Genomic DNA, 24,650 nt, shown 5'->3' on the forward strand with positions numbered 1-24,650 from the left:
AAAACAATGAAATGCAACAAATCTTTAATCAATCAATTATCAAAACATTTGCAGATTCTTTTTCTGACAATCATCTAACTGATTATTTCAACTCTAGAGGTGATAATTCAATGTTAAGGTCATTTTCAGCTGTAGTTTGGTAGTTTTGTCATTATCTTATAATTTGCACCAAATAATTTAGGAGAAAGATTATTTTTGGGACTTTTTTGCCTTTATCAGACAATCATTGGCGAAGATGCTAAAAAAGAAACTATGGGAGAGAGGTGAGAGATGGATATGACATGCAACAAAGGTCCCTGGCCGGACTCCAACCAGGGATGCTGCAGATATGTGACTTGCACTGTAACCATTCGGCTACCAGGGAGCTCCATATCAGATTCCAGTTAATGATACTGTATTCACTTGCCGTACATTTGAATGACCATAAGCATAGTGACTACCAAGTCACTACATGTAGAGATGTTATGTGTTGTCCAGCAATAATGAAAGTCAGGCTGCTCTGGTCACTCAAGTTGGAACATCAAAATAAAATCTACACGCTAGAAAAAAATGATATTTCCTACGCTCCATCCATCGATACAGGATCCATCGAGTCAGATATTTATCACAAAACACAACATGTGCACAAACTATCTGACTGAATTTGATTTGGTTAATATGTGCGGACACATATTATTCACTAGATGCTGTAAAAAATGCAGAGACCTCACATATATTGCTGGAAAGACTGCAGAGTGTATACATACTGTAAACAGTATACACATTCAGAGCTGGGGATTTGTCCTAGTGGAAAAAGCGAAAGCTGTCTGTTTTATAACTGTAGGATAAAATCTGCAAACGCCAGTCATTATTAATAGGCAATTTCTCCCAGTAAACTAAAGAGACTTCCTAGAAAGTAAGTTTCATTCAGTATTCATTTAAATTGTGCTTAAGCCATTAACAAATGATATCATCCAGCGTCATTAATCATCTACTGTAATAACATGGTCAACATAATAAAACTTGATTACACAATAGGGGGAAATTGCGGATGCAACTTAGACCAAAACAGACAGCAGAGGATACGAATGTAAACCCACTCCATTACTAAGAACAACATTAGTGAGGAAAACTCTGAAGATGCAGAGGAGGTATCGTAGAGTATTTAACATTCACTTTGTATGCGTCTCTACTTGAAATGTCACCGCAAAGTCTTACTGTCTCATGAGCTCGCTTCACAATGACACACACTCATACATACTCTGATAGCACAGAGGAAAAACAATGTTACCTCACAAAGAGAAGTGCTCCTTCACATACTTGCACAGCCAAAACACATATTTTCACCTGCAAAACTAGACTGATTCCTTCACACTGTTACACACAAATACATATGCACAAATAGCCAACACAGACACACACACAGCTGTACCTGTGGCAAGGCAATAGAAAGCTGCCTCTGAAGGGACTCCTTTTCGTGGCTGAGCTCACGTAGGCGGAGCTGAGCCGTGCCCAGGCTCTCCTGTGTCTCCCTCAGGTTCTCCAGCAGCCTCTCCCTCTCCGTCAACATGTTGACCATTAGAGACTCCAGGTTCCCTGTGCTGCCTCCTTCATCCCCTCCACTTCTGGGCTCCCTTCCGCTGAAGCCTCCTCCTCCCATTGCACCTCCGGGGCCTCCAACTCCTGCCCCGGCAGGAGAGGAAGGGCCCCCACCAGTCCCACTTCGCCCATCCTCAGAAATGGTGGGCATCACCTCGCACATCATCATGAGACCGTGGCGTGTGTGTCAAGTTAATAAGTAAAACTAAACGGGGGATTGTGCGTGCAAAATGTCTGTCTTCGTGCCTTGTGTGTGTTACGAGCTAATACTAAAAGTTTGATGTACAAAATATAAATCTTAACATCTTCAATTTTCGAAAAATATAATTCCTTTGGTCATGTCTACATATCTGTTTATTGCCTTTAATGTTTTTCTCCAGCACTCACTTCGGTACGTCTTTACTCACTCGTCTTCCTTCACAAAGTCCCAACCCGCATGGTAAATGATGAGAATGCTTATGTGTTCCTATGTTATGTAAGAGAAAGAAGTATCTACGGGGAAGCCGTTGTGTGGGATTGGCGGAGGGTGAGGAAGGGAAGGGGTTGTGGGGAAAGGAAAGGGATAAAGGAGGACTGATGCTCCTAAATTGTGTCCACGAGGCAGCGCTTCTCACAGCACTGGGGGTAAGAGCTGAAAAAGAAGAAGAGGCACTGCATTAGATTCCCCACAATGAAACATCGTAGTGCATATAACAAATGAGAAAGGACATTGCAAGCATGAGCTGTAGTTTGAGACATCACACATTAATGTAACTCTGGAAATGTGACAATAATGCCAGCTGATGGTTTTCAATTAGCATTTTAATAACATAAATGACATGTTGACATAATAATGTGTTGACAATTCCAATAAAACTACATTATCAATTATGGATCGCTGCAATCTCTGCATCTTTAGAATCTCAAGTTAAAGAGGAATGAAGTGAAAGATGTATTTGAGTGGCATAAACACTGAACGCAACTTGAGAAACATCTTGAGGAGATAGGAATGAAACTATTACAGTTCAGCTAAGTGAAAGTCCAGATTATACAAAATGTTTCTTGAAATTATGTGTTAAATACGCTTATACAAGAAGATCACTACTACTATCATATGTGTTAGTTAAATATGAAGATACATGCAGCAGCTATTTAGCTTAGCTCAGCACAAAGAGTGGAAACAGGGGGAGACAGCTAGCTTGGTGCTGTCCAAAGGTAACAAAATCTGCTACCAGCACCTCACAGCTCACTAAAAAAATTATTGAAGTGTAAAACTGACAGGTTGTGGTTTTATGGGGGTTGTGTTGGAGTATCATTCACTTCCTGAAGTTTCCGCTGGTTACCTGGTAGATTTTGTTACCTTTGGACAGAGCTAGGCTAGCTGTTTCCCCCTGTCTCCAGTCTTCATGCTAAGCTAAGCTAACTGGCTGCTGGGTGTAACTTCACATAAATGGACAAACATGAGAGTGGTATCCATCTTGTGATCTAACTTTTGTCCAGAAAAGTGAATAAACATATTTCCCAAAATGGTGAACTATTTCTTTAAGGTATCAGTCATTTTGATGACAACCAGGGTGACTTAAAGCACTGATAAAGATGTTGAGTTTAGTAGCTTAGTAAGGGATTGTGCTCTGAAGATGCGATCTCACTCCACTTATCTTCTTATATTTCCTTTTTCTTTTTTACTGAATAAGGCCCTCTCACTGTGCAAACTTTGGGACAAGATGGTATGGATTCAGGCAATCAACATTATTATAGCCCTTTGTGTCCCTCTCTTTCCTCCCATATTCTTCACTGTCAAGTCTACAGTACTCAAGGGCTTGCGCTGGCCTTTATACTTTTAAGTGGTTTGGACTGATTAAGTGCCCCATGCTGGCTTCTTAACGTCAGTGAGACTGGGCAGCGCAATAAAGAATTTCTTTGTCCAACCAAAATCATCCATTTTGTGAATCAAACATATTTAGCACAAACTGGCCTCAGCACTGGTGAAAGCAGGTCTTGCCAGCAACTTTATTATTATATGGATGTCCAGGACCAAAGATGGGGACTGCTAGCTGGTAATTGGAGTGCTGATACAGCTCTGAATTAGCTCCTCATGCTGGTGAGCTGGCTAGAGTGCTTTGCATCCTCACAGTGTGCCCCACTAAAAAACTTCCTTCCTTCCCAGCTCCACTGATGGATAATCACTGATGCAAGACTGGACGGGCATTGACTGCATTTCCTTAACATACAGTTATTTGTCCTTTTAGGGTTAAAAAGGAAATGAGATTTACTGTAAGAACGGTGTCAAACTTCTCTGCCACATTGACGGCTATACATACAGTTGCTTACAACTAACTGTATGCAAGTTAACAAAGGAGTAGACTGAAAAGGTGAAGCCCTGGCATTGTCAAAATGTCAGAGGTGTACTTTTAACCCAGAGGCAGCATGAAATTTAGTGACAAACAGCTTCAGAGTGGCAGAGGATCTGTAGTTGTGAAAGGCTCCTTACTAACATGACTAAAGGTCTGCTTAGCACAAAGCAAACTGTGTTTTGCGGGTTTGCAGAATAAAACCATATAATCATTTGTTATTATATGGTTTGTAATATTTTTGCTATTATTGCTTTAAGAGGTGATTAGTTTTAATCAAGGGAACCATGTGGCAAAAATGTATTATTATATATTTTATGTCATGGCCTGAAGGACAAACATATTTGTGTCAGCTTTTTGGGGGTTTAGATTGTCCAGAATCAGATTGTTGTATATCATGTTTCCTTTCAAAAGTGTTCAGCAAATATTTACTTTAAAATAGACCAACAGAGTTCAGAATATGTACCTTTCTACAGAGAAATAAATATGTTAGTGGAAGGACATATTTGGCCATTGGACCACTACTTTAAGGGAATGACTCTGAATCTGTCATTTATGCCTCAAATACTCTGTTGATCAAACTAAGGCAAGTACATCTGATGTTTGCTCAAACTGTTTCCTGAGGGTTCTTGCAGACCAAAGAAATAGCACACTACTAAGCTACAACAGCTTCTGATCAACTATGCTCCTGTATTTCATTTCCTGTCACTTTTGAGTTTGTACAACACCTTGATACACCACTGCTACAGACTATACAGTGGCCAGCCTGGGATAATCTTGGAATTATTCATCGTCATTACCAGCAGCTCTTCATTAGCGCAGCAGGGGCAACAGAAAACAGGGTAATATAATTACTGCAGACTAATGTATAAGTAACAAACACTACACAGCTCACGGTAATGCTTCACTGTATTCCTAGTGTGTCACATGATGAGTCTGCACTGACTCATCATATGACAAACAAAAGAAAAACAAAAGATTAATTGCTGGAGTCCTGATTCAGTACAGGCAAAACACAAATGTGCAGCCTGCAGTTTTGACTTGAGCATCAGCTGTGAGGTCACCGGGCTTGTGGACCTGTGTGTTTATGAGTGTGTGTGGAAGAGAGAGCGAGAGAGAGAACACTCAATGTGTAGATTGTTAAAAAGACACTGTAGACTAGCTGGGGTCATCATGCCATACTGTAACATTATACAGCTTTATGAGCGTTATTGAGACATTTTCTCTGAATGCTTACTGCTGTAGAAATTAGAGCGTAGGGGTTGGCAGAGAGGCAGCTTGGAAACAACGAGCTGGTGATAACATTTTTCTATAACGCAGAGCTACATTATCAAGTAGCTGCATTAAATTCATCGGTGTAATGGCTGAGCTCCTGTCACAGTGTCACCAGAGTGAAATTGGTCAAGTGTGTGTTAGTGTCTGTGTGTGCACATGTGGGTGTTTTCATATTATGATTGCCCACATCATCATCATCATCATCATCATCACCATCATCATCACCATCATCCACAGTCACACTCAATCCTGCCTTGTAGCCGCCTACCCTGTAGTGGACAGACTGGCTTTATAGTATCTGGTTGCTAGATGACCAATTAGGACAAGGCCTCCAATTAGGCTGTGTATCATGTTACTAAAATATTCCCTGTCTCTGAAAAATGGGCAAAGGAAAATAGCATAGCCATGTGTGTGTGTGTGTGTGTGTTTTGTGTGTGTGAAAGAGCAGGAAAAACAGCTCTCCTCCACCAGACACTGGGGCGGGGAGAGGGGGTTTTGCAGGCTCCCACAGCCGCCGACAATGAAAACTAAAGAAAGAGGGTCTCCGCGATCGGTTTTTGCACCCAGCTAACTGTGAAATCACCTTCCCAGCGAAAGAATGCACGCATGTCGGAGGCATTCTTGGCATTTCAATGAAAGCAGAGCATATAGCATAATCCCCCCCCCCATCCCCCCCACCCCCCCACCTCATCTCCTAATACCATGAAACGGTACCCCCTGGACAAGAAACGCATCATTGGAATCGATAAGTGATTGTCGGCAGCTGGGTAGAGGGAATGAAAGCACCGGGATCCGGACTAACACGCTTTTATTTCCACTGGCATCCATATCTGACACACTGGGCTAATGGGAAAATGACGAGGCTCTCTCCGGATGACAGGTCGACTACAGTCTGTGGCCACCTCCATTTCTGGATGTATGGAGGAAAGACCATTCGATGGTAGGCGCACCAGCGCGCACTGGCACGCACACAACATTCTTCTAGTAAAAAAGCTCGCATTGGAGTTGTGTATTAGGAGTGATCTATAAATTGGCTTAAAATGACAATTTAAAGCAAACAGGAAGAAGATATGCCTCCTCTTTAGACATCCTGGTCGATTGAGACTGTGGAAAGCATCACGTCAGGAGGAGGATGGCCCAAAAAAAAAAAAAAAAATGCACATCGCACATTTTCAGTAATGGGCCTGCCCTCTCCAGACATTACAGAATTATAAGCAACTCCATAAGGCCCAGTGACAGCCAGCAGTGAGGCGAACTGGGAGGTTTGACTACAAAGCTCCCAGCGGCAAAAGCTTAGTTACAGCCATGATTAATTACGAGCAACACATAGTAGGCCAATATACAGTGGCATCTTATGATCTTATGGGGACTCTCTCTCCTTCTCTCTCTCTCTCTTTCTCTCTTCCCCTATTTCCTCAAGTAGGCACCTCACCTAACTGTATATGCAAACGGGAGCGAGCAAGCGCGCCCTAAATAAATCGTGCTGTGTGCTGCCAACACACCTGTCAATGCCTGACACTGACATAAGCACCAAGCGTTGCACAGTCTATTTAATATACGCCTATTTGCAGCTATTCAAATGGTACATCGCCCCCCCCAACACCCCCATCCCCACCCCCCTCCCCATACATTTGTGCATGCATATCCCCCCCCCCCCCCCCCCCCCCCCCCCCATCTGCGTCCTCCAGTGAATATTATTTTCCTCCTCAACGGAAACTGGGTTGCGATGGGGCGGTGTGAAGTTGCATCCTTACCACAGTCATCGCGGGGAGCCTGTAGTGTCCATGTTTGATGTCAAATATTCCTTACGTCCATCTCCACGGTTCGTGCTTCGGTGTCTGCGCCCCTCATCCGAACCAGGGTACAGCCTACTGTATGTGTTTTTTTTTCTTCCCCTTTCTGTCTCTCTTTTCCACATGTAAACGGCGAGGAGGGGGGGACGCGGAGAGACACGATACGCCACCTTACCACTGACTCCCCCTCTGTCGGATTGGAAGGTAATGGGTCTTAAAGAAACATTCTCTCAGCATTCTCCGCATCTCTGTGATTTACGCGCGCGCACGCTCTCTCTCTCTCTCTCTCTCTCTCTCTCTCTCTCTCTCTCTCTCTCTCTCTCTCTCTCTCTCACGCGCGCACACCCAGGCCAATCAAACACCTGATTAATTATACAGCGTGTATGTATATCGGAGACAAGTGCAAACTAACTGGCGTTTTACTTGCAAATAGACCATACTGGCTTTTTTTTTTTTTTTTAGCTGCAGTCACATCCCAACTCCACTAATAGCCTATTATTTAATTTAAATACAGTATATATGGTAAATAATGCCCACAAGATATTTAGTAAATCTATATCTGCTGTGTACTCATGCAAAAGAAAGCTGGATCTGTGTGAGGGGGATGCTCTGTAGGCCCACGTTGAAAACCATGAGGAATAACAAATGTGAAAAAATATATCAATTATCAAACTTAATATGCACCACTGTAATTTTATGGAGGTAATTCCCATAAATCACACAGTTATTCACATATTGTGATGCTCACCTTTCCCCCATTTCGCTGTAAACATTTGTACGTTTAAGATATGAATGTCAAAAAAGACACAAGCTATTAATTCAAAGGTAGTCAGCAATACATTTAATGTCTGATGTGTGGTAAAGAAAGCATGGTAATAATAATCTTTAATCATGGCAGGAATATGTTTGAAATGGATGTTCTTGCATCTAATTTCCAACTTGTAGCTTTTTAATACATTTACGGAATTGGCCATATCTATGGATGCTGCTCTTAATGCAATCATATGCACACAATATGAATTCACAAGCCAACGCATAAAATCTAATATCAAGACCATAATTAATATGCATGCTTGATATTGATATCACATTTGTAAACAGATAAACGGGTCTGTATGTGTGTGTGTGTGTGCATACGTGTGTGCAGCTCAGTAAACATAAGGTGGTGCTGTCTTTAAGAGAGAGAGCCTGGAAAGGGGTGATGTAATGTGTTCTCAGACAATGATGTCATCGACTGAGACATGGCAAGGATTTAAAGTGACAAAGGCGTTTTCAGTGGCTCTGTGTAATTCTGCATCAGGTCTTGTCAGAGAGCAGCACCCGAGCACCCTGGGGACCTTCATTGAGGAAAAAAAAAGGATGTATGAAATGAGAGAGATGCATAAATGTGTTTTCTAGTGCATATAAATCAGGAGCTGGGGTCTCAATGTAGTGCACAACATGTTTATTAATCAGGATATTTGAGATACAAAACACAAACACATTTTGTTACATGACAATAACAGGGTTATGTTGCCACCAATAAGCAGCCATCCATTTAGCTTTATGTTAGATACGTATAGTGAGAGGAATGAAAGTGTTAACCTCAATGAATGAATGGGCATGTATTTGACTGCAACTTTATATAAGGTCACCTGCAAGAGCAACACTATGTGCATACATAGTGTGCATATTTGATAAAATACTCTTAAGACTTTTTCTTTTATCAAATGGTATATTATGAGTAATGGAGATGTTCAAGTTTTTCAACGATTATGTCTATTTCTGCTATTGTATGTTCCCATTTAATCATTTGCAGCTCAAAGTTAGGTCCAAATTTCTTCAATCACTTTAAGTCCTTCTGCTCAGGCATTTTTTCTTTACCATAAATCACTTAACTATGTTCTTGTCCTTCACAAGTCCGTCCATTTAAGCTCCTTAAGCCTTCCTTGTTCTTGCTTCTACAAACTTGTCCTTAATACTGTTACCCGCGCCTTTCCAAAAGAAGCATTTCGAATCAAACGTCTGCCATCATCCAGAGAGCTGGATGAAGTGACGGAGTTGTTGTTGCCTCGTTCCTGGACTGTGTCTTTGTTCTCCTCACATAAACTACTAGATTTCTGTGGCTCTTCAGATCTCTCTCGCTCCACCTTCCTTTTGTCTGACTCTTTCGTCCCACTGTTCTCTTCTCTTGTCTTGGCACTTTCATCTGGGGCCTGATCAGAATCATTGTCCTGAACAGAAGCTCCGTGGTCCGTTTCTTTGACTTTCAACTGGTGCTCTTGCCTTGAGGTGTCCTCACATTCTTTTTCAGGGATCTCTTCATGAATACATGCCTCTTTTGCTGGACTGGTTGAGGTATTTAACACTGCTTTGTCCTCTGTTTCTGGTGTTGAATCTTGGACTTTGTTATTAGTGGAAAGACCATTTTCACTGACATCTAATGGCAAACTTAGGTTGGAGTTCTTGCTCTCTTGGACAGATGTTGTCCCAACATTATGGGTCACTTCATCTGCCACAGATTCAGCGATTACCAGTTCTTCTTCCTCCTCTGGCTTGGATGTCGTTTGGGCATTTGAATTCCCATCATTCCTTGTTATGTCTGAGTCGGAGATGCTGATGTCACATGCAATCTTGTAGAAAAGAGAATGATTTTCTTTCATTTTCTCCAAGCTTTGACTGACTGTGGCTGACATTTCATTGGATTCAGTCCCATCATCGGGGCATGCTGGTTGGTTGTCACTGTCTGATACCTCCTCATTGCACAATGTGTCAACGCCAGGGATCTGCAGAGGTATGAACCCTTGCCACTTTTTCGTGGAGAGAAACCACTTGGCTCTCAGATCGGATGATGGAAAATTACTTTCATCATCATCAGCATCAGGTGCGTCAAGCTCTTGCCTCTCTCCATCCTTGCAAGTCGTAAATCCCTGGCCTCCTTTTTTCGGGTAGATAGTCATAGATGAGATATGATACGGCGAAGCTGGACGTTTGATTTTAGTTTTGGCAACCCCTGTTCTCCCACTGCGATCTTTGTGTTGTGTTTTGTTCCCAAACCTCACTTGACTTTTAGAATTCTTTACATGTCGATGCTGTTCATCTTCATCCTGAGATGTACCACTAGGAGGCCCAAGTTCTGCAGGACTATAACATGGAGGACTTCTGAGGTTATTCCCACAGCAACCATCATTAGATACATGGTCTAAAAAGAGGAAACAGGACAGAATGTGTCAGTCAGTTACAATAAAAGCTAATGGCAAGTGAAGAACAATTGAACAAAGCTTGACTGAGCAAAAATGTAACTAATTCTGGGATCACAATTGAAATGTATTAAATTGTAGCCTCAATTTGGCAGCTTGATCTTAAACACAATACTTAACTTATTGTGTGTTGGGAAAAGTACCTGATGTCGCCCTTTGCTTTCTAGCTGTGTCACGGGGCACCTGGTGAACTTCCTGCCCCTCCCCCTTGCATGGCAGCTGATTGTGTGCTGTGGCACTCTCTCTGACTGCGCTGATAGATAGATAGATAGATAGATAGATAGATAGATAGATAGATAGATAGATAGATAGATAGAAAGATAGATGGATAGATGATTTGTAGAGCGTCATCTACCTAGATCACACATCTGCAAACATTTAAATATAAAAATGACACAAAGAAACCCACCTTTGTATGACTCTCTCCCGAATTCGTTCCACACGTCTGAGTTTGGCCTCTCGCTGCTCAGGGGTCATACAGGGAACAGGGTCCATGTCAGAGGTCAAGAGGGCAGAAGGCCGTTCCTCTGCCTGTTCAAGTAGTTTCACATTTGAATGCACATCATATCTATGCAATTAATTATTTTTACGCTAATAATTACATATAGAAAATGATAGAAGAAAATTTAAGGATCTCATCTTTCTGACTATGTTGCACTTAAACCATGTCAGTCTTTCACTTAATTTTATTTTATTTCTTCTTACCCTGATGTCCAAGCTCACAATTCCAGTACCTAAACCTGCTTGGTCTCGAACTTGTGTCCTTGAGGTGTCTGTAGGCTCAGCTCTGATCATTTCTGGCCGCGACTCCCTCTTGGAGGTCCTGGATAGTCTCTGATGCTGCTGTCTGCTTGTATTTTTAACGGCCTGATCCTGGTGCATCTCTGCTGAGGACCAGCTTTCATCAGGGCTCTCTAGCAGCAACCGCCTGGGCGGCTTGTTTAACATTTTTTTACTCTGCTCAGCCAATCTCTGCTGCATCTCAGGTGGGATCTGCTCAGGCAGTGGAGTGTCAAGCTCAGCTGGGGGATCCTCAACAGAAACCCGTCTGGCCACAAGAGAGGATGGTAGAACAGCTGTAACAACTCGTGTCACCCTTAAAGGGAAGGGGGCCTAGGATAGAGTAGAGTAGGGGATAGATAGATGGTAAATGTATATTTCATGTGATATAATGTCGTGATTTACTCAGTTATACTGATTAATGATTTAACAAACCTCTTCTCGTGTCTCTGAACTTTGACTCTGGGTTTGGGCACCTGGAGAGGGTATGGGGGGTTTCTTCCTGTTTGTCATCCTCTCTTGATTCCTCTTCATCCTCTCAATCTGCTCCTCTTCACTCATCTTCATCTTCTAGGGAACATATAGGCTATTTAGAACACTGACGTGACTCATTTATGAGCTGAATTTAGGAAACACTGTTAAATAAACAACAAATATATGATTAATATGGTTGAGTATGTGCATCTGTATTTCAAAGGTGTATGCGTGCCTGCTTGCATTTGTATGTTCATGTACAGCTTATGTATGCACATATGTGTGCATGCATGTGAGAAAAGGGGGTTGGGTGGCTGAAGTCAGAAGCCTGAGCTACTAAGACATGAGCCTCTGCCTCCCCCTCTTGTCTCCAATAGGCACTGCAACATGCCCTAATTGCGAGGAAAATGAGAGAATCAAAGAATTGGAATTTGGCTGTCATTGCAATGAGGAAAAAATCAGCTTTGACTGCTTCTATATTTGGAGCGTTTGGATCACATTGCCATACATCCAGATCTAGTTAACCAGCATACTCATCCAAGCATACAGGAAATTATGAAGAATCAAACCTTGCTTGATTGGTTTGTTGGGTCTGTTGTGATCCACTTTGAGCTAGACTGGGATTCTAAAGATGAAATGAAAATGGAGGAGAAGAGGAGTAGAAGGATGGAAGAAGTGAGAGAGGATGGGTGGGAGGAGAGAGTGACAGGAAGAAAGAGAAATGGTGTTAAAACAGGAAATATGAGGGTGGAACGCAAAACAAAGCCACTGGGGAATATATTTGAGTCTTTTGAATAAAACACCTATTAAAGCTATTTATTTGATGAGTCAAAATATGAATCCACTGGTCATTGTATTAATATCGCTCTTTACATTTATTCTATTTGTATTTTAAGTATATATGTGCCAACCGGATGTGTCTTTCTGTGCTTTCACATTAAGGAGGTCAGGCTGGTTGTTCCCTCTTTTGTGTACAGGATCTGCAGAGTGGCTGTAGATTCCCTGAAACACACACACTGAAAAATTAAGAAAGCGTCCTCAAACCTGGAATGATTACTGACCGTGATGAATGATAATTTTGATAATTTCCACCTCATATGGTGACTCTGTCCAGCCATGGCCCTGGTCCCTGCTCTGCTTGCTTTCCTGTAGCTCCTGGGGTAACGGTGGACGGACTGGAGGCTCTTGTTCTACATCCTGCAGCAATCATAATCACAAGAAATGTGATGGAAACTGTGAAGCCATGACAGAAGATACAGATTCTGCTGTTCTGGTGAGACAGTATAGTGAATTTTACCAGTAGCCTAACCTTGTGACATCCAAAGACATAGCCACATTCAAATAACTAGCATTTAAAGCACCAAATTTTGTGAAATGAAAACACCGTGGGCATATTGTATCAAAACACCTGTAGGGCTCAAAGATCTAGTCAGCTGATGGATTTAACGTTTGCTGTGTCAAAGGGCTGGACAACAATTTCTTGTTTGTTCCATAAGCAGCGGGTGAACATCAAGGGTCATTGATAAAGGAACAATGGACAGGAGTCCTACCATTGGCAGTCCGCTATGCAGCCTCTCTGTTGGAGAGCCAGGAGATCCAGGATGTGGGGATGTGGGCTGGAACACTGAGGGGGAGACAGAAAAGGTCAAAGTGATTAAACTGTTCTTCTATTGTCAGGTTTCATGTGCATAATCAAGACAAACAAGGCAACTTTGTGCATTGGCAGCCCCAAATGGCAGCAAGGGGTAACGGTTTGAATCTTCAAGACTTCAAAACCAAAATGTATGTAATCAGTTCACTTCAGTCCTTAGACTTTGATTTTTTATTGGCTGGTAGAGGTGATGAATAAAGGTGATAGTTCACTCTCATGTTTTGCTTCATCACTTCCTGTGTGCAAAGATTTTCTGTCATTCAGCCTAACTGAGAGGCTTGTCTGCAATTAAGCCTTTTGATTTATGCAAGATGGTTGCATTTTTATATAAAACATTGCAGCTTGAATTAATTCACTCAACCATATTTATTCTCACATTCACAAATTTTTGCTCCATCCATCCATATATAAAAAATGATTCATAGATAATAGTAAGTGTGTTGTATAATATGGTGTTGTTTTGTACAAAGCTCTTGATTCAAAATGTGTGATGAATAAAACATGTGCTGTTCATTTTTTAAGAGTTGTGGTTGAGTTGATGTGATATCTCCTGTTTTTATCACCACATGGGTTCTAAATCTCTGCTTTTGGTTTGTGTTAAATGCTGCTGACAAACCGCTCTAAAAGGATTGCTGTATTTTCACTCATTTGCAAATGTATTGAATGGTGACACCACCACCATCACCACAACAGACTCTAAACATTACAATGAAGAGGAGTTTAGACTTACTGTGGTGCCTCTGTAGTCCCAGCAGGAAGCGGAATTGATCCCTGTTGATCTTCAGTCCAGCGAGGATGTCCTCCATCATCCACAGTTCTCTCTGGGCCTGAGACTGCTCCTGGTAAAAAAAAGAGCAAAGTTTTTCTAATGAAATGTCCTCAGGCATGAGCCTTGACACTATGAACATACATCACAAGTACCTTAAACCTTAAACAAGTGTTTTTAAAATGATTGGGGACCTTTGGGGATCCTCACCCCCGAAGGTAATAGATGCAGTAAACTATGTTAACCAAGCTTATATATTGTTTAAAAAGCATTCAGTTTGTAGTTCTAACATACCTGTGGTATTCCAAAGTTACAGATGTGCTGAAGGTGTGAACGGATAACAGATAGTTCACTCTCCATTCTCTCATACTGACTCCAAACCCGCTCCATTTCCTACATAAAAATATAGAGACAGACTTATGAACAATCATTATCACAAAAATCATTATCAATATAGAAGACACAAACGTAAGTAAATCAACAAGCTAACTATTGTGTATGTACATATCCATATCACTCCCCTAACATCTGCTGTTTGATGATTAATGTCATAAATATTACATCAGTCACTAATTTGGGTTCACTGCCCCCTGACATCTTACACACCAACGATACGTCACACATTCTGGCCCGAATCGTGACTAGCTCTTCTTGGAGCAAAGCCTTCTGGGTCAATGCCTCTTCCTGGGCCTGGGGCCCATGGCTGCCCCACTCCTCCAACTGCAGTCTGGACACCTCTAATGCACACTGGACACTGTCCTGTAAAAGGACACTAGTAGCTCATTTTGAGAAGGACAACATGCAGCTATTTTTCAGAATACAGGTAATGTGCATATTCATGAACTGGGTGCAGTACAGTACAGTAACCACTGAGTTTAGCCTACTGACCTTATCCATTTGTAGCTGGGCCAGTTCTCCAGACAGAGACTGTAGCAGCTTGTCACACCCACACAACCTTGTCAACACAGCCTGAAGAGGGAAAATCAGACTGATGTCTACTCAGATAATAACAAAAACAATATTCAATAAAATTGTACTGAATACTCACATCTGCATCACTTTCAAGAGGTCTGATTGGTGGGGTTTCCCTCAGGTCTGACTTTGGGGCCTGAAAAGCATCCAGGTCATATTTGTTAAACAGCACTTTTTAAAAACAGTACCTTTTTTGATATTGCTTCTTCATGTCCCCCTGCCTTTGATATGTGATTGGAAATTTTATGAAATAATTTACTTTTTTTTTTTTTTAACGAAATGTGTGTTCTCACAACAGTTAATGCTTATTTTGGTTAATTTGTGTATATTACTGCTTCGATGCTTTAATGTTAGTGCTTGAATGGTAAGATTGAGCTTTTGTCTTTGAAAAGATTACAGCACAAGCTTCAGCACTCTGGGTGAGACAAACACAGAGGCCACAGCCATGTATTATATGTTTGATCATGAATTTGTAAAAAATGTCATGTCAAGAGACATTTGTAATTCGGCAAACAGCAGCTTAATATAATTACATGTAGCATAATCATGGCAGTACTCCTATAGTACTCAGACAAAACACAGAGATATATAGATTTTATGACTTTTTGGATATAATACAGCAATTAAACATAATAATAATAGTGAACAGAAAATGTGATTTATTAGTCACAAATAAAAATTGACAGCACAACAGACATTAGTGACAGTACAGTACAGTGAAGTCAGTGACACACAAATAACAGTACAGGACAATATGAAAAGGTACTGTTGCTCATACTGTTAGAAATTAGAGTCCCTTTGTTATAAGCCTGCATAGTTAGACAACGCCACAACAGAAACACAATTTCTTTAGGGCACATGACACAAATACAAACACCACAACACCACTGACAGTTGTAAAGTTGTACCACACAAGACGCCATAAAAACAGAGCGCAGCAGGACAGTCTGTACCATAGCTGGCGGTAGCACACAAACAGATAAATGGCTGCGGTGGTGGTGATGATGATGGTGGTGGTGTGGGGGGTGGGGAGCATGTGCAGCTCTCGATGACGGGGGCAAAGGGGGCAGTAATTCTGCATGTGCCCCCGTAGAGTAGCTCTGAAGGAAGAGAGAGCATGTAGATAATATCAAGTGAGAATAGCAGAGAAAACACAGTATTATACAAGATCTACTGTACAAATGTACAGGATAAGCAAAATCCATCTTCCTGGAGACTTCAATAATCTGTTTTAGTATTAATTTTTTATTAAACAGTGAGATAATTTTGCTTTAGATTTATTGTTCATACTATAATCACCTTTCCTAAAGGTCTTCGTCCACCCGGGATATGATGGACAGAACCATATGTAGGTATAGGCTGTAAACAAAGAAAAAGTGAGGTGTGAGTGACATTGTTTGTTGAAATGAAACTATTTTACAGCATAAGTAAGTTATAAATAACTGGCTGAAACCCTCAAATTTCCATTATTCATTAAATGGAAAAGTAGTATTTCTTATATGCCTACTGTACTATATGTAATAGAGATGATGTATAAATGATATATCTAATCTAATATGGTTTTTGTAGTAGTCCCCAGACCCCCAGGGGCAACCAAAAACCCAGGCACTTCATCTCATTTGGGTTTACATAATCTAATCAAAAATGTGTAATGAAATTTGCACCACTGAAGTACAATATCAACTTTGACAGGTCCTCCATCCTCTATCTTATAGTCCTGGTCTTGAAGAGAGACTCTGTGTCAAAATCTAGTTTTATGACTTTAATTGTTTTAGTTTATATTGTGGTCATTTGTTGTGTTTTTATCAAATTGAACAGAAAACTGAGGGCAAGGTAATATTATTCCTTCATGGGAATAAGGTTGCAACCACAATTATTTTCATTATCAATATTTATGACAATTGTTTTCTTTGATAATCAATTCATTGTTCAGTGTATAAAGTGTCAGAAAGTTAGTGTATTTAGATTACTTGTTTTGTCTGACCCAACAGTCAAAAACCCAAAGATGGTGAGTTTACTATCATGGAAAACTGGGAAAAATTAACATCTGAGAAGCAGATACCAGTGAAAATCAATTATCAAAATTGCTGCCAGTAAATTTTATGAGAATTGACTAATTGATTAATCATTACTCTTAATTAGAGTACAATCATGTACAGTGGGGGGCAATAGGGGCCTAACAACAAACTTTTGCCACAGGGCCCCATAGGAGGTTAATCTGTCCATGACGAACATATTTAATTGTGTTTTGGATAATTTTCAATACTCCAAATGTCCCTCCTTTAAAAAATACTAATTTTACTAAGCTATTGATAAACTGTTGAAAGACAAAAGTGAAGTCCTGACCTTGCTTATGTTTTGCCACCTTTCTGAGACTGGAGTATTAGGGGTGGATTTGTACTCCAGTTTAGGTGACGTAGATGTGTAGTTCAGGGTCTGTGGCACCATGACTGGGTCATCCTGGGGTCGGATGTCAACCCTTCCCACTGGTGTGTGAGGTCGTGATCCCAGCTGCCCTCTCGAGGTCAAAGAACCTGTTCCCATGATGTCTGATTGTGTGGGTGATGTGTTTTGGCCAGAGATGTAGGGAAGAGAATCTTCTTCCTGGTTTGGACCACAAGCTCTTCTTCTGCTGAAATCGGGGGGGCTGGGTGTTCGGGGCAACGGGCTGCGTAAAAATGAGAGAAAGCAGGACAGAATGTCAAAGATTTCTTGAGATTTGAATATGTGTTATTCACACACACAAACAGATGACTTGACAACCTGCTGTTCCTCTGACGCACAGTCCTCCTCCCTCTATGCTCTGTGTGTGACATTCCCATTCTCCCACCAGTGAGCTGATTCGGTTCACTCAGAGTTCTGCTGACATGCCTAGGTTTTTGAGAGGGACCCTCTCCATCAGAGGGGGATTTAGGGAAGTCCACCGATTCACTGCTGCCACCTAGCTGTGTGAAATCCTGATAACTCGAGCAACGCCTGAAAGGATCAGAGATGCAGCAAAAAAAGGCTCATCCAGTTGCAACCATGACAATATTCGAATATTCACAATGAATAGTGCTCTGTACCTGTTCATGGAACTGTCTGGCTCCATTGCAGCAGACTGACTGAGGGCTCGGACCCAACCCAACATATCCTCCTGAGTGTCAGCACTGAAGAAATAAGAGCGCATTCCCTGGTGCACCACCTAGTTTTATAGAGATTATCCATAACGTCACACTGCAATTATTCCCCTAATAAAGGTCATTGTTTTGTTGGCAAATGTACTATGGCCCAAGATAAGAATCATATGAGGTTAAACTGAAGTTACTGAAGAAACTAAGTTACCACAATACCCCAACCCTAACCCTAACCCCTAACCCTAATTCTAACCCTAACCCTAACCCTAACCCTAACCCTAATTCTAACCCTAACCCTAACCCTAATTAGTATTATATGTAAGAGAAGAGTTATATACATTACATACATTTTGTGCATAAATATAGTCTGATAAGGGCACATGTTCCAATAATCACAAGGCTTAAATTAAATGAATAGCTAATTCAAAATACCTTGAAGGTGAACTTTCTGTTCTTGCATTCTCGTGGTGTGCAGAACAGGATTTTATAGCTCGGGAGTGGGATGCTGCCCAGCACAGATTCTTCTCTACTGTCTAATGGGGTCAGAAAAGAAGTGAAGAAAATAAGAGATGCATTGTTGTTTATTCAGAGCACATGAGAGAGTTTCATCCAGTGCAGGGCTACAAACTGTGGTTCCTACTGTACCTTTATAGTAAAACAAACAGTAGTTGGAGAGGACAAACCATCTTCTCTTCCACAGTTTCAAACCAGAGCTATCCTGCAGAGGGAAGATTAATCAGCAGCTTTTTGATCAACTTGACCTATACGTAACGCTGTGAAAGAAAAACAACACTGACGTCTGGGACCTTACTTTTTTGTTGAGCCATCCTCTGATGACCACAGGACAGTTGGGGTCTCTCTTTGCAGCCTGACATCTTTTCCCAAATGCTTGCACCTTTCCATCACTTTCCTGTAACAGAAAAAGTTAATAATAATGTTACAGTCGGTTACATTTACATCCTGTATTACAAAATTTAACATAAAATATGACAAGAAAGCAAAATTAAAAACAAACCGTTTTGACAGGGAAGTAGGAAATGGTGGCCACACTGGATGCTTGGCTTACTCTGTCCTGGTCATCCATTCTATGGTGGAAACAGAAAAATATTCATATAGACTGTAGCTGAAAACAACTTTATAGATGCCAATTAAAAATGAGAAGAAGATGTGGGAAATGGAAGACGAGAGAGGGAAATAATCCCAAATAGCTACAAACATACACTTCGTCAGAAGTGTCACAGCTGGATGAAAATGTCACATCTGGACCACTGAAATATATACAGTACTTCCTGCTCAAAACGGTAGGACAGATACAGGAGCGTCTCTCTTGACTTATTAAAAATATTCATTCGTTCATACAAGTCTTTTTACATTGGTTGCCACCAAACTAAAACTACTATAATTAGTAGCATTTTAATCACACAGATGTGTTTATAAAAAAGAAAGTAGCCATTCATTGAGGGTCATAATTAATTGATGGTACTGCACACACACATAAAAGTACATAAAACATCCAAACAGTAATGGATTTTTGAATAAAAACTAAATTAAATCAGGAAATTGGATAATAAAAAGATCCACATCTACCATAACAGTTCAAAACAAACTCTGAGCAACCTAATGTCATGAAATTGCCAAAAAATGTGAAAACACATGACCAGTGCTGAACAACAACTCCCTCTATTGCCTCTAGTGCCTATTCATTTCAATGAACTAGTTGAGACTGGCTGGTCTGAGTGTGGCTAAGACATGAGGCCTTACCAATACAATCTGAACCAGAGTCTCTCTCTGTAGAAGCAGTCAGTTACTCCCATGAACAGCGCCCTGTAGCCTCCGAACACACATACGCCACATTCCCATTTGGCTGGAGATTTTTTTCCACGTCAACTGTTCATTCTCTCAGACTTGGTGTTGTGCTCTCCCACTTCCAGCGAAACTCTCCCACAATTCTATTCTGAGACATAACAGGCCGGTGTGCATCCCCACGATGAAACTGACAGGTGACAGCTGTGTCGCCGTGGTAGCAGGGAGGGGCCTGGGACTGTGTGAAAACCAATCTGGCAGCAGGGGAAGGGTTGGTATGAGAGACAAGATTTGGAATGTGTCCCAAACTGCAGAACTGCAGCACAGACTGCTGAGGATAGAAAACCCAAATAAAAGAGTGTGGAGCAAGGGAAGTAAAGTGGCATGTCGGAGACAAATGTGTAGGGAGGGGTGGGGTTCACTGTGTCAGAGGTTATCTCTTCAAACACGTGACCGCAAGGATTTATCAGCATATTTGGCTCTGTGCCTCAGGTCACAAGGTAGCATGTTTCTCGCACCTGCACACTGTACTACCCAGTATTCAATTATGATTTAATGAACTCTGCTTTTACTGCATGATATGTGTATGGACTCAGTTATACAATATTTTGGCATTTTACTCACAGTCAAGCCCCTCTTTTTTAGATGTGCATTACACATTTTTTGTGTGTGTTTTTTTATTGCTTTGCCCTGATTTTGAAAACTGTGTTTATGAAATTAGATCTTGTCTGTCTTCTTAATTTTCTTATTCTTAGATTTTGAATAATAATATATAAAGTAACATTTTCCTTATGAACTTTTTACTACAAAAAAGATCTATTCCTGAAAAATAGATTTTATGCTGAACTATTATCTTTCTGTATTTTTATATACTACCAGTACAAGTACTACTTTATTTATTTACCCAAAAATAACACATTTACCTTAAAATTCCACTTAATGCCAAACTGCTGTACAGTATGTGTGTGCATTACATTTTTTTAACATTACTTATGGTGTATATAAAATTTCTTTACAAATTCCTTGAATATAAAATATATTCTTTAAAAGTCTTCTTTATGCTAAACTTATTTATTTATGTATTACTGTATATACACTCTTTGTACACTATGTGTCTATGCCTGTAATGTATTTGCAGTTTATATGTCCTATTATGAATATATGTGCATATGTTTTGTTTAATAATGTAATCACTTAAATTACAAACTCACTACTGAAAACAATTCATATGTAAGTTTTAAAACCGATTCTCAGCTACTTTATGTTACACCTGCTGTAACCTCCCCAGAAAGGCCTCTTATAGTGTAGTATATGCACTGTACACTTATTGTTGACCGTCTTGAAACAACAACCCAGATGAACATGAAGATAAAAATTCATGAGAAACATTTCACACTGAGCCTCCAGAAGCACTCGTGGGTGACCCAGAGGTTTGACATGGTTAGCATCCACAATCTATGACAGTATCAAGCACGATCCCCTACAAGTGAGTCACAGAGTAAATGCGAGAAAACAATCAAGTCTTTGTAGGAGATGAGAGCGGAGACCAACAACCTCGTAGCCGCTGGGGGTTACGTGGGTGTTGTGAAATATTTGGAAAATCTCCTTAATCAGCGGGGGTCACTTGCTCGGGGAGGAGAAGACTTAAAATGCTAAAGAGGGATAGAGAGGAGGACAAATGGTGGGTCTGTGTACCACACAGAGTGCGCTTTGTGGCGCCCAAAGACTCCGGAGCATCATGTGAAGTTGGACACAGAGCATGTTGAATACATCAGCCTGGAAAATATCCTCCCTCTCCATCAACGAAAACATTTGCATGTCTCCTATTCTCATGACTTTTAATGTCAGCAAAATCATCACAATACGGTTGACCTTGATAAGTAAAGTATTGACGTAAGCTGCTGTCTCATACTAATTTCACTGGCTGAGAAGATTTCCTAATGAAGACATGGGATTGTTGTACAGCATATTTCATATGGATACAGATAATAAAGTTGAGATTTAGGAGATATAAAAGTTGCTGCGTAAATACAGCTAGGATATCACAGCTTGGTCCCCCAGTAGAGCTGTAAAATTTCAGCCAGAGATAATGCATCACATCAGCCACACTTCATCATAATACTGTTAACCTTGCATTCTTTCTATTGAATGTATAATAGGCTGGAAAATTACTTTAAATTCATGAAATGAAAGAAAATAAAGTATAAATAAAGTAATATTGGAACACAAATATCTTTCTGTAAAATGGTGTTAAATTGCTCAAATAACAGTACAGTATCCAGCTTTACATGAGAATAAATCATAATAAAGATGACATATTGCTGTACCTGACTAATTGTGCCCGCCTGCTGGCTGCTTCAAGCTCCATCACTTGGCACGCTTCCTCACAGCATCTCCTCAAGCTTGGCTGCCCTCTTCCTGGCTTCCACAAGCTCCTGTTGCCCGAACAGTCACAACACTCTCCTGCTACACTCCGCTTCTCTCCTCGTACGTGTGAATCTCCCTCTCACTGTTTCTCACTTCTTCCCCCGCGTTGTGACTTCTAACAGCGGTGTTTGTCCGGTGATCTACCTACATTGGCTGTTAACACTCAGTCCGCTTTTCTCTCCTCTAACAGTGCACTCTCTGTGAGCCCCTTCTTTCTTACTCCCCCCCCTCTCTTCTCTTCTTCAGCGTCCCTCCCTCTCTCCCTGCCCTTGACAGCCTCTCTGTCTTTTGCTGAGTGTGGGTTTGTGACTTAGGAATTTACAAAAAAAAACAGCTGTTCTCTCATTCTTCTTCTCTGCCCTCTGCATGATTTGAATTTCATTTCTCAGCTATCTGGATCTAGCCCCATGGTGATGAGAGATTTGGATGCAAGCCCTGAATTTTAAGCTTTGATAAAGGCCGGACCATCCGAAGGAATTTGCTTTGACATTGGAGTGCAATGTTTAAATAACAGTAATAATAATCTAACATATGTGCTCAAAACATATATTGAAGCTGAACCGTACCCATTGAACATGTGAGTGATGAGGCAAAATATAATTTTGAGTTAAAACAGCAGGAAAACAGTCCAAATTGGATCCAAAAAGAAAGGTTATTTATATAACATATATCTATTAAAAGTTACACTTAACTGAGAAATCTTTGGCAAACCTACAGTTTATTGTAAAGCACACACATAAAAGATATAGTCAAAATATTTAATGTAGCATTAACATGCCAGAGATAATTTCATTGTCATTCATCTTATAATACATCTGTCTAGACTTAAAGGTTTTCCACAGTTAAGCAAAAGCTCATATTTAGGAATACCAGCTGCACTGAGTCAGCGTCTTGTGGAGTTCTTCTTCAAATATTCCCACGATAGAAATGATGCACCTCTAATGCACTCAACTTGCTACAGTACACAAAAAAGATGGTGCTCAACTTATGCAGCTGTAAGAAAACAGGTGTACTGTGCTTTAATGTGAGAAAAGTAAGAGCATCTCTAGTCATGAATAATATCTATATAATAAAACTAGACAGAAAGAAAAGCACTTAAAGGAAAAGTGAAAGCTGATATTCAGCGGTGGGTCACTACAGCCCCAGGAGAGCTGACGTTATTGCCGTAACAAGAGGAAGATATTAAAAGCATTTTAAGTGCTATGATAACAACATGGAAGATAGGAGAAAAGTCAAGTCTAAAATTACTCTCACTGGACAGCAGCCTACGGGTCTGGCGGGCTGGTGGCACAATATTTAAATGTAAGTAGTGTGGGCGAAAAATGCCCATATCTGTGTCTAGAAATGGAGCCAAAGTTCAGTCAGGAAGACTATCTTTTGCATGCTCACGTGTGTAGTTTTATTTCTCAAAGAATCAGAGTCATTCCCATCCCTCACGCATGCTCTCTTATTATTTCCTTGCTGTCATTGCCCAGGGGTCAACAATTCAGACGTCAGCTGTTCACATCAGCTGGTCACATCTAACTAATAGCATGGTGACACACCTTCATTGTCAGCCTATCATCTTGCGGCTGTCTTTTAAAATATGTTTTCTCCCTCTTGTGCTTTCATGTTTCCGTCATGCGTGCCCCACCCCTCCACATCACCGCCCGGTCTTCACTGATTCGTCATTGCATCACTTCATCAACCTTATCAGCCTTATCAGTGTCAGAGAAGTCATTAGCCACCACCACCACCGGTGTCTGGACTCCATGGGGGTATTTATCTTGCTGCTGCTCAGGACTGATGGCCCTCAATTACAAAATCTCCCTCTAGAGTCTAAGTACCAAAGACTTTTGACAAGACTTAATCACCAATATCATCTGTATAATTCTTTTTGTTTCATTCACTTGTTTCTCCTGATCTATTGTTTTCAATTCAACATCCAGCAACCTTGATACATACTGTACTGTAAGCATATCACAAAACACTCATGCCATTGCTCAATACACAAATAGTAATCATGCCATCTTATAATTAGGACCTCACATGTCCAGGCCATTTGGGTTTGACCAGGAAGGCCATGACCTCGGATGCTCAGGATGTCCAGTTCTCACAGGGGACAGATCAGTCTGCCTCCAGATATTTACGACCCCTCCCATTTAGCATACTACACAATCAGCCCTGCTGACTGACAGCTGCTTGGCTACTTCTCATCTCCTGTTACTCACTTAACAACCTGTGGGGCGCTCTCACACAGGAAGCAGGAACAGTGTTGTCAAGGCTCATGGGTAATGTAGTTCTTTTGAGGACTGACAAAATGTTGATAAATGACAGTTAGGTGGTGCCAGAGTGAGACACATTTTAAAATGAGCCCATAATGCTGTCTCATAACAAGTCTGTCTGTTATATTCTCACAGAAATATACATTGATGATGAATGCAATGTTGATAATATAGCTGAACAA

At 40.9% G+C, this 24,650-nt stretch overlaps 2 protein-coding genes across 10 annotated transcripts in view; both read right to left on the reverse strand.

The window, feature by feature from the left end:
• LOC137172067 (liprin-alpha-3-like) overlaps window positions 1-7,290 on the reverse strand; it is a 26,833-nt gene extending 19,543 nt beyond the window's left edge. Inside the window, exons 1-2 of one of the 5 annotated variants that reach the window (XM_067576325.1) lie at window positions 6,938-7,282; window positions 1,412-2,209 (exon numbers count right to left, since the gene is read on the reverse strand). In XM_067576325.1, coding sequence (XP_067432426.1) covers window positions 1,412-1,747 — 336 coding nt within the window. In that variant the 5' untranslated portion in view covers window positions 1,748-2,209; window positions 6,938-7,282. Of the gene's footprint in view, window positions 1-1,411; window positions 2,210-2,900; window positions 3,164-6,937 lie in introns of those variants that run through there. The other 4 variants (XM_067576328.1, XM_067576327.1, XM_067576326.1 and 1 more) reach the window with 4 other exon arrangements.
• Window positions 7,291-8,403: 1,113 nt separating this feature from the next.
• si:ch211-234p6.5 (pleckstrin homology domain-containing family A member 4) lies at window positions 8,404-22,435 on the reverse strand. 5 transcript variants are annotated; one of them, XM_067575802.1, is made up of 24 exons: window positions 22,105-22,432; window positions 18,990-19,059; window positions 18,786-18,884; window positions 18,620-18,692; window positions 18,407-18,507; window positions 17,924-18,042; window positions 17,622-17,834; window positions 17,205-17,526; window positions 16,158-16,217; window positions 15,812-15,958; window positions 14,935-14,994; window positions 14,775-14,855; window positions 14,493-14,645; window positions 14,181-14,279; window positions 13,851-13,959; window positions 13,020-13,093; window positions 12,562-12,666; window positions 12,381-12,471; window positions 12,039-12,094; window positions 11,431-11,562; window positions 10,921-11,328; window positions 10,625-10,746; window positions 10,359-10,468; window positions 8,404-10,157 (listed from the first exon to the last, which is right to left on the reverse strand). In XM_067575802.1, the coding sequence occupies exons 1-24, from the start codon at window positions 22,143-22,145 to the stop codon at window positions 8,917-8,919; spliced, it is 4,086 nt and encodes a 1,361-aa protein (XP_067431903.1). In that variant the 5' UTR covers window positions 22,146-22,432; the 3' UTR covers window positions 8,404-8,916. The 5 variants fall into 5 exon arrangements, with proteins under 5 accessions (XP_067431903.1, XP_067431902.1, XP_067431904.1 ...); XM_067575801.1 differs by having other exon boundaries at window positions 11,431-11,565; window positions 22,105-22,431; XM_067575803.1 differs by lacking the exon at window positions 22,105-22,432 and adding an exon at window positions 19,736-19,957 and having other exon boundaries at window positions 11,431-11,565.
• Window positions 22,436-24,650: the final 2,215 nt, after the last annotated feature.

Source organism: Thunnus thynnus, chromosome 20 (genome assembly GCF_963924715.1).
Source record: "Thunnus thynnus chromosome 20, fThuThy2.1, whole genome shotgun sequence".
In the NCBI taxonomy this organism is placed as follows: Eukaryota; Metazoa; Chordata; class Actinopteri; order Scombriformes; family Scombridae; genus Thunnus; species Thunnus thynnus.

Excerpts from the sequence above, each read along its gene's own strand:
- si:ch211-234p6.5 (XM_067575801.1), bottom strand. The coding sequence starts at position 22,145 with ATGGAGCTTGAAGCAGCCAGCAGGCGGGCACAATTAGTCAG. Across the intron at positions 14,280-14,492 it reads GAATGTGTGACGTATCGTTG|GAAATGGAGCGGGTTTGGAG; the intron begins GTGTGTAAGATG and ends ATTTTTATGTAG. Across the intron at positions 11,329-11,430 it reads GTTCAGAGACACGAGAAGAG|GCCCCCTTCCCTTTAAGGGT; the intron begins GTTTGTTAAATC and ends ACTCTATCCTAG.